This window comes from Bos indicus, chromosome 3, assembly GCF_029378745.1.
Source record: "Bos indicus isolate NIAB-ARS_2022 breed Sahiwal x Tharparkar chromosome 3, NIAB-ARS_B.indTharparkar_mat_pri_1.0, whole genome shotgun sequence".
Lineage (NCBI taxonomy): Eukaryota > Metazoa > Chordata > Mammalia > Artiodactyla > Bovidae > Bos > Bos indicus.
Genome location: NC_091762.1, coordinates 14,719,104 through 14,727,720, shown reverse-complemented (window position 1 = coordinate 14,727,720; position 8,617 = coordinate 14,719,104). Strand labels below are relative to the sequence as shown.

General features: G+C 61.5%; 2 protein-coding genes across 6 annotated transcripts; one reads left to right on the top strand and one right to left on the bottom strand.

The window, feature by feature from the left end:
• The first annotated feature begins 57 nt into the window (after positions 1 to 57).
• Positions 58 to 2,506, top strand: BGLAP (bone gamma-carboxyglutamate protein). Its single transcript, XM_019953302.2, has 4 exons — positions 58 to 1,552; positions 1,806 to 1,844; positions 2,044 to 2,113; positions 2,268 to 2,506. Exons 1-4 carry the CDS (start codon positions 1,489 to 1,491, stop codon positions 2,395 to 2,397), a joined length of 303 nt encoding a protein of 100 aa, XP_019808861.1. The 5' UTR covers positions 58 to 1,488; the 3' UTR covers positions 2,398 to 2,506.
• A 114-nt stretch (positions 2,507 to 2,620) lies between these two features.
• PAQR6 (progestin and adipoQ receptor family member 6) lies at positions 2,621 to 8,560 on the bottom strand. 5 transcript variants are annotated; one of them, XM_070784994.1, is made up of 8 exons: positions 7,387 to 7,525; positions 5,840 to 5,963; positions 5,315 to 5,442; positions 4,977 to 5,182; positions 4,736 to 4,862; positions 4,260 to 4,356; positions 3,909 to 4,059; positions 2,621 to 3,592 (listed from the first exon to the last, which is right to left on the bottom strand). In XM_070784994.1, the coding sequence occupies exons 2-8, from the start codon at positions 5,936 to 5,938 to the stop codon at positions 3,318 to 3,320; spliced, it is 1,083 nt and encodes a 360-aa protein (XP_070641095.1). In that variant the 5' UTR covers positions 5,939 to 5,963; positions 7,387 to 7,525; the 3' UTR covers positions 2,621 to 3,317. The 5 variants fall into 5 exon arrangements, with proteins under 5 accessions (XP_070641095.1, XP_070641107.1, XP_070641100.1 ...); XM_070785006.1 differs by having other exon boundaries at positions 5,888 to 5,963; XM_070784999.1 differs by lacking the exon at positions 7,387 to 7,525 and adding an exon at positions 6,571 to 6,656.
• Positions 8,561 to 8,617: the final 57 nt, after the last annotated feature.

Below are 8,617 nucleotides of genomic sequence, written 5' to 3'. Positions count from 1 at the left end.
TTGGGGAGGGCGGGTGGGGGCTGTATTTGACCATCATGTGCAGAAGGGCTGGTAAGCCCCTTGTCACCAAAACCAGGACCCTTGGGTTCCCTGAGGCCAGGACAAGCCTCCGCGGAGTGTCACTCTGTCCAAGCCAGCCCACCGTTCTCTTTCTCTTGGGTTGCTTCTGAGAGAGGCTCTGTGGTGGGCCCTCCAGAAGGCTGGGACTTTGTCCTCTGGCTCGTCATGCCCCCTCTTCCCCAGCCAGGGCCACAGGGCATCAGGAGAGACTTGGCCAAAGGTGGGGTGGGTGTCTCCTCCAGACTGGAGGGTGAGAGGGGTATGGGTGAGAGCGTCATCCTCACTGTGGACAGAGGCCTGGCTGGTCTGTCTGGGAGCACCAGGGACACTGGGGAGATGTCAGGGTGGCCCCTCTTCAGACGCCACCCCCTACGTTGAGCCCAGTGGCTCCTCTCTCCTGGAGGTATCCAAACACCCAGCCGCAGGTGGGGGTGGGCGGGCAGTGCTGTGTCTGCCAGGCCTCCACCCGGTGAGCGGGGGTGGGTGAGCATACCCCTCTTCTCCAGCCTGAGCTGAGGCAGAAGCAGCTCTCGGGTTTTCTAGCTGGATATTCTGTCCCTTGGAGGACAGGTCCCCAGGGTTGGCACTGAGGAGGCTGTGAGGGCAGGAAGAGGATGGGGTGGTCAGGAGCCCAGGGGTGCTCTCCATCTTCCTGCCCCATGCAGACCCTGCGTCCCTGCCTGTGAGGGGCACGGGGCAGGAGGTCTTCAGCTTAGGGCCCACCTGGCCGGCGGCAGACCAAAGGGCTGTCCTTAACCTCAGGCCCGGCCCCACCCGTGTTGGCTTTTGGCTCTTGGCCCCGTGCTGCCCCAACCCCTTCCCGTGTCCTGATGCCCAGGGCCTGCACAGAGCCGAGCCGCCCCTGCTGTCGAGGCCTCTCTAGGACAGGGTTCCTCGGGGCGAATGAGGGCATCTGCCAGCAGGCCCGCCCTCCCTGGGGTTTGGCTCCTGCCCACGGGGCCAGTGGTGGAAATCACAGTCTGAGAGGCTGCAGCCCAACTCCGCGCGGTTCTATTTTAGACCCCCGGCCCCCCTTCCTCTCTAGGATCCCCGTCCTCCCCTCCCAGCCTGCCCCACTGATGGCTCAAACTGAGGCTGGGGCTCAGAGGGAGAGTAGGGGCTGGGGGACCTGGGGCGACCCTGCGGGGAGGAGCTGGGGACCCTCTCTGGAAGCTGGCAGTCTTGGGTTGAGGCGAACCCTCCTCCATCACTCTGGGAGCCTGCCCAGGGAGCCACAGCTCCAACCACAACCTCCTTTGGGGTTTGGCCGACAGAGCTGAGGCGGATGAGCCCCAAACAGCCCTGGCAGACTCCCCCATGACCCGCCCGCACCCCTGCCTCTGGGGCACAGCCCAGAGAGTATAAAATGGCGCTGGAGGCCGGGAGAAGCAGACTGGCCAAGTCCACGCAGCCGCTGACAGACACACCATGAGAACCCCCATGCTGCTCGCCCTGCTGGCCCTGGCCACACTCTGCCTCGCTGGCCGGGCAGGTGAGTGCCCCAACCCCTGCCCCAGATCCAGCCCATGGGAGCTGGGAGAGTAAGTGCCCGGGACTCACGCTCTCCTCACCCCTTCCACGGGCAGTCCCTGTGACAGTCTAACTAGCTTTCTGTAGTCTTAATCCATTTGCCCCCTTCTCTCCTTGTGGAGGAAGAGGAGGGAAGAGCAAGCTGCCAGAGGCAGGGGAGGGTGGGGAGGGCTCTAGGGATGAGCAGGGGTGAACTGGGCTCCTTTTCCTTGCAGATGCAAAGCCTGGTGATGCAGAGTCGGGCAAAGGCGCAGGTATGAAGTGGGCTGGACGGGGGTATGCCCCATATCTCCGAGGGTGCTGCCCACTCCCAGCACCCGCTCTTACCCCAGTCCTCTCAGTCCCGTTCTCCCCTCCTGCTCCCTCCCATCTGGCTCTCAGGAAGGCCAGCCTGCTCCTCATCTTATCCACCCAAACTGGGAGCCACCTGACCCCTGCCCCTGTGCTCCACAGCCTTCGTGTCCAAGCAGGAGGGCAGCGAGGTGGTGAAGAGACTCAGGCGCTACCTGGACCACTGGCTGGGGTGAGAGGAGGGGCGGTGCTGGGCCAAGGCCCTGCATCTGCAGGATGGGCTGGGAGGAGCGGCTGCTGTGGGGGCACCCTGGAGCCCCAGGTCCCGTGGGAGGAGGGGCGGGCACTTTGCATGGAGGCTGATGCCCGGTGTGGTGGGTTCTCAGAGCCCCAGCCCCCTACCCAGATCCGCTGGAGCCCAAGAGGGAGGTGTGTGAGCTCAACCCTGACTGTGACGAGCTAGCTGACCACATCGGCTTCCAGGAAGCCTATCGGCGCTTCTACGGCCCAGTCTAGAGCTTGCAGCCCTGCCCACCTGGCTGGCAGCCCCCAGCTCTGGCTTCTCTCCAGGACCCCACCCCTCCCCGTCATCCCCGCTGCTCTAGAATAAACTCCAGAAGAGGAACTGGGGCTGTGATTCTTTGTCCATCTGTGGAGTGTGAGGAGGAGGCGTTGGGACGATGGCGAGTGGAGCCAGAGGTTTTCCCTTTTTCAGTCCCAGAAAGTGTGTCCCAAAATCTGTTGTTGATTTATTTATTTATCCCTGCCTGATTCCAGAAGCATTGAAGGTAGCTCCCTAAAGTCTAGCTAGGGTTCTCTCTAGCCCAGCACCCTCCCCCCACTTCAACCCACTGCCCCATCCATGACACACCCAAACAGACCAGATCCCAGAGGCCTGGATGCGGAGTCCACGGTTGGGACCAGGACAGATGCCCTCATGGCCACAGGCCAAGAACTGCCGGCGGCCAGCGCTGCCTGGTCTGGGGGCAGGGCACAAGCGGGCCTCCGAGCTGGGTTAACAAGCATTCAGGGGGGGCTGGGTTAGCCATGTTAGTTCTTCCCTGGGCTGTGCAGAAATTCCAGGAGCACCAGAAATGGGACCAGATAAAAGGACCCAGCGCCTCCCACCCCAGCCTTCGATGGCAGGTGGGGCAGCTCCAGCCTGGACACACGCACCTCCCCTCTCAGACCCTCAGTACTTCCCAACCCCATCAAGAGCCCCCTCCTTGAGCCTCCTGCTCTTTCCCAGCCTCCCAGGCCCTCTCCTCGCCTCTGTCTTCCCAGTTCCCTTCTCAGCTCCACGCTCTGTCCTCAGCCACCCTTGCTTCCAGGCTCAGATGTGCCCCCATCTTATCAGGCCTGGGTCTGGGCTCCTCCCCTACATGAGGGCCTGCCTGGCCTCTGCCTCTTTCCAGGGCAGACTCAGAGCTGAGACCTCACTGCAGTTTGGCCTTTGTACCCCGCTCCAGTGAGCCGCCTTGCAGCAGGGGGCATGTACTGGGGGCCCGAAATAGGGAAGCTGTGAAAGCGGCAATGATGAGCAAGTTCCCAGCCACTGCCAAGCCCAGAGTGGCCACCGTGCCTGCCAGGCCTAGGGGCGGTTCCTGCGTGGCCAGCCAGGCTCGGCGAGATCCCATATCAGTCAGCACCGCCTCCAGCTGGAAGTGCGTGCCCAGCACTGCACAGATGTGGAATAGCTGGTGGCTGTGGCCTGTGGGGAGGGTGGGCAGGTGAGGACACATATCCAACCCCCAGAGCTGCCCCAATTCGTACTGTGATCCATGGCGAGCATCCCATCATCTGGGCCTGCTACTCCCCTAAAACTGGGAATAAGAAACCCAGGGTTTCCTAAGGTTCCCAGAGTTATCAGCAACTATGAGTGAGCTGCTGTTCACAGAGCCCCTGGCATACGTGCTGCTGGTTTTGCTGTTAACCTGAGGGCCCTGCCAGGAACACTCTTAGTTCGCTCAGGGCTCTGGGGAGCTGTCTCCCTGACCGCCCCCCGGCCAGGCCAGGTCTGCGCTCACCGATGTAGTCAAAGCGTCCTGGTGCCAGCCGCTCAGGCAGATGAGAGGCAAAGAGGAAGCCAGTGAGCAGCGCACAGAAGAGGTGGTAGCCGTGGCTGGTGCTCAGCGCCTCCTGCCCACAGCTGCGGCCCCTGCCCCAGCACAGTCCCAGCTGGCAAAGGAAAAGCAGGGTTGGCAGGGAAGGGCTTTGGGGCTGGACATCATGTGTCTGGGATCTGGTGAGGACGGGGGGTGGGGTGCACAGCTGGACTGGATGCTGGGCTAGGAGGGTGGGTGGCAGGGCTGGGGTCAGGGCTCGAGGGGGTGGGACTGGGCACTGTGAGGGTCAGGATAGGAAAGCAGGAGCCTTACCCGATAGAAAAGCGGGAGGTTGTCGAACAGAAAGGGATAGATGAAGGCGGCCGAGCGGAGGATCTTACTGAGCCCAGGGCTTTCTAGCTCTGGGAACCTGGGAGGCAAGAGGGAAAGGCTGGTCACCATCACTATGTTCGGATGGGGGTGAGAGGAGGGCAGGGGACCTTTGGCCACCATGGAATGTTTAGTGGCTTCGAAAGCCCTTAGGCCACGTAACTCCTCTGTAAGTGACAACAGCTATAAAATGGGGATAGACACGGGCCGCTTAGGTCGCTGTGGGAGAGACAGAGCCGGGGTGGTGCTGGTGCACAGGCTCTGGGCAGACTAAGGCCTCAATAAACGGCCCCACAGCCACTAGTTTTGTTCAGGAGCAGTGGGGCGCAGGCACACCCAGCGGTCCTGGGTGTCCAAGTGTTTGTGGGCGCCCTGGTCTGCCCCTCCGCCTTCCCCTTCACCACTGGCCGAGAACCCACCGGGAGTAGCAGGAAAGGCCGGTGCACAGGAAAGAATTGAGTGCGGCGGCGGGCACGAAGAGCTGGTGCAGGCGGCTGTGCAGCCAGGAGGCCGGCATCGAGTAGGCGGCATAGGGGAAGGCGCAGCCTGGGGGCGGGGCGGGGCGGGGCAGGAACTGAGGCCCCGCCCCAGGACCCCCGTGCCACACCCCCGCCCTGCCCGAAACGCCCCTCCCCCTGCCCGCCACGCCGTGGGGCTCACCCAGGCTGTAGAGGCTGAGCGCACCGTAGTCCAGGAAGTAGCAGATGTGACGCACGCGGGGCGACATGGAGCTGAAGGTGTGCGCGCAGCACGATGCAAACGGGTAGAGGCAGGCGGGCAGCAGGAAGACGAGCAGCGGCCAGTGGTAGGGCTCCGACCGGAAGCCCAGGCCTGCTGCCAGCGCCAGGAGGCGCCACAGGAAGTACCTGCGGCGGGCACGTGCTCAGGCCACCGGAGCCCCGGCGACTCCCACTGCAGCCCGTGGGCCCAGGCAGTCCTGGCCCGCCTGAGTACCCACTTGAGCTCGAGGCCCAAGCCTGGGACAGAGCCTCCCTCACCAGGTGGGCAGGAAGTGAGTCCAGATGTTGACGGTCTCGTTGGTCATCTGGAAAGAGCTGAGGACACAGTCCAAGGCCGAGCTGGTGGGGCGGCGGTAGCCAGACATGATACCATCTTCCCAGAACACCTAGGGTAGTGGGTGGGGGCGGGGTGGGGGGAGAAGAGGGGAGTCACTGTGCTCCACCCTTTCTCTCCAAGAGAGATCTCTGGAAGCAGGGTTGAAGGGAATGGTCTGGAGATCACCATGGTGCCAAAGCCAAACTAAATCCAACCCCATCTCACCACAGGTTCCAGAACCCAGAGAGCAGGCGAGAAACAGAAGAGGCAGAGGGAGGGGACCAGATGGGGTTGGGAGTCGGTGGACACACGGCCTCTGAGGCTGGGGACTCCAGATAAAGCAGCGTTCTGGGCTCCAGGAAGCAGGTCACAAACCCTGCTCCTTAGAGAACAGGAGCCCCACACCAAACTGACAGGGATGAGGTAGCCTGTAGCAAAGATTTCTGCACTTGCACAAAGAGAAGCACCTCCGGCCAGCCAGCACCCTGGGAAGTAGGAGCTGGTGAATCCCTCACCCTGGGGACCTGGTGGACTCGAAGGAGTTGGGGCAGCTTGAGACTGAGCATGGTGGCCCGGCACCTCCACGTTGACCTGGAGACAAAGGGCAGAGGGGAATTAGGTATCTGACCCCATCCATGGGTCCCTTTTCACCGAGGCCCAGGCTGGACCCCATCCCTGAGTCCCAGGGTGGGCTGTGTACAGGCATGCATGCAGTGGTAGCTGGCCACCAAGCTGCTTCCTTCAGGCCTGGGGAGGCTCTCCCAGCTTCCCCGGTGGTCATAACCCCAGCCCCTCCTCAGCCTAACCTGGGGCTACTCAGTTCCCCCATGGAGAGGGACTGATCCATCAGGAGTGGAGTGGCCTCCTCAGCCAGAAGGCTGCCTCAGGAACCCTGGATCCAAGTCCCTAACCCCAAATTTCTGTCTCAGAAGAACCCTGACTTACAAAGGACAGCACAGAGAGAGCCCAGGCACACCACCACCACCGCTGCCGCCACCGCCAAAAAGCCCCTTGGCCCCCAGTGCCTGGGCTGAACACAGAAAACTCAGGGAGCTTAGGAAGAATTCTGGGAAAGGCCAGATGCCCACTGGTGGGGCAAGGAACTGGGGGAAGCCTAGCTCTTCCACGACTACACTTGCACCCCCGGGGGTGTTCTGGTCCCTGTCCCTCCTGAGCCCCGTGCCCTTCAGCCTCAGACCTGTGTGCTGCCTCCGGGTGGCCGCGGCTCTACTGCCCCGCCTGCCTCCCAGGCTGCCTCTCCCAGGCACATTCCTTGGCACAAGTGGAGGGGCTGGGCCACCAGGGTGGGTGGAACTGTCCTGGGAGGAGGGAGAACAGGACACCCCGCCCACCTCTCCAGGCGAAAACTTTCCAGCCCAGACCCACCCCTCTTCCTGCCGCTGTTCCTTTGCCTGCTCTGTTTGCGCCTCACACACTCCAGGCCTTACACAGCCAGCCCGAACCCCGAGCCTCTGCCCTTGAGCTGGATGCTGGGGACCCTGCTGGACACAAGGCAGATCTGGTCCCTAGTCTGCACCCCGGCTGAGCTTTAAGGTATCTACCCCCGGGAATTCCGGGGCCATCCAGTGATTAGACTTCCCTGGTGGGCTACAGTCCCTGGGGCCACAGAGTCAGACACAACTGAAACGACCTAGCATGCCAGTGATCAGGACTCCGTGTTTTCACCGCCGAGGGTCTGGGTTCCATCCTTGGTCCGGGAACTAAGACCCCACAAACCTCGGACCGCATCCAAAAAACTACCCGAGATAGATGACCGACCCCTCCCAAGACGGGGATGGGGGTGTCCTGACCTACCCTGGGTGCAGCCCAGCTACTTTGGGGAGGGGTGGACCAGGACGATGCTGGGGTCTAGTCCCCTCAGGGTCCTCCCCTCAGCACTAGGGTCAGGTCTCTGGAGTGGTCAGCTGTAGCCAAGGAAATGGGGGTGGGGGGGAGTGCGGTGTGCAGCTGGAGCAGGTACGTTGCCTCTAGTCCCCCAGGTGAGCTTCCTTACCCAGAGCTTGATGGGCGCTCCTAAGCCAGAGGGTCGGCAGGCCCCGGGCTCCACGGGCGGATCCCTGGCTCTTGCCAGCCGGGCCAAAGGGAGGGAGAGGAGCGGCAGGCAGGCGGGCCAGGCCTGGGCGGGGTGTGGGAGACAAAGGGAGCAGGGAAACAATCCTAGCCTTGTCCAGCCTTCAGGGAGCAGCGCAGGGTGGCCCAGCCCCATTAGCAGGCAGCTCACTCGGCCTCCAGCACACAGCCAGCCCCTCCAGCTTGACCCCACCCCACTGAGAGCAGACTGGCCGGAAGAGGCCCAGGCCCTATCCAGGAGGCAGCCAGGGTGGTATGGAGGGACCCCTCAGCCTAGGCTGCCCCACGGCTCCAGGGTTCAAGGCTCTCCCAGCACCTGAGGATGGGGGACTCTGCCGTAGGCTGGGCAGAGGAATTCCAACCCCAACTTTGGATTTTCCAAAATCACTTCTCACTGTGCTTTGCTGCCTTAGTGCCTGGTGCTGGACAGAATTCAGAGCAAATGCATTTGGTAAATGTTGGTTTAAACCACGAGGGGTTCACCAAGCTTCTCCACTCCCCAGACACACGAGAGGTGTGTCAATCCTAGCGAAAGGACAGGTGATGGAAGACTCAAGAGGCTGGTTTCAAGATTCACCCTCATCTCTCCTGTGAGGAGGCTTCTCCTTGATTCAGAGGACCCAGCTGAAGACAGCCAACCACCCCCAGGCTGTCACCTTCAAAACAGTTAACCCTTGAACATGGGTGTGAACTGCATTTATAAACAATTTTTCACTAAATATGTGCTCAGTGCAACATGGTCCATGTTTGAATCATGGATGTGAAACTAAATACAGAAAGCCAACTGGATAGCCATGTGCAGATGCTTGACTATATGGGGGTCAGTGCCCTAAAACCACATGTTGTTCATGGTCATCTGTATAGCCTTCACCCGTCAGCCTTGGTCTTCCCTGGTGGCTCGGCAGTAAAGAATCTGCCTGCAATGCAGGAGGCCCGGGTTTGATCCCTAGGTCAGGAAGGTCCCCTGGAGTAGGAAATGGCAATCCACTCCAGTATTCTTGCCTCGAGAACTCCATGGACAGGCTATAGTCCACGAAGTCACAAGAATTGGACACGACTGAGAGACTAACACGTCACCCTTGTGAAGGCACCAGCTCAGTGCAGTCAATGAACTTCACAGCTGTCAAAACTGCTTCTGGAGTTTGTGTTTCAAC

Bases quoted from the DNA above. Each gene is read 5' to 3' on its own strand.
- BGLAP (XM_019953302.2), top strand. From the start codon at position 1,489: ATGAGAACCCCCATGCTGCTCGCCCTGCTGGCCCTGGCCACACTCTGC. The intron at 1,553-1,805 runs GTGAGTGCCCCA...TTTTCCTTGCAG, and splicing joins CTGCCTCGCTGGCCGGGCAG to ATGCAAAGCCTGGTGATGCA. The intron at 2,114-2,267 runs GTGAGAGGAGGG...GTGGGTTCTCAG, and splicing joins TACCTGGACCACTGGCTGGG to AGCCCCAGCCCCCTACCCAG.
- PAQR6 (XM_070784991.1), bottom strand. From the start codon at position 7,599: ATGGGGCTGGGCCACCCTGCGCTGCTCCCTGAAGGCTGGACAAGGCTA. The intron at 4,863-4,976 runs GTGAGCCCCACG...CCCCGCCCCCAG, and splicing joins GCTCAGCCTCTACAGCCTGG to GCTGCGCCTTCCCCTATGCC. The intron at 3,593-3,908 runs GTGAGCGCAGAC...CCCTCCCCACAG, and splicing joins AGGACGCTTTGACTACATCG to GCCACAGCCACCAGCTATTC.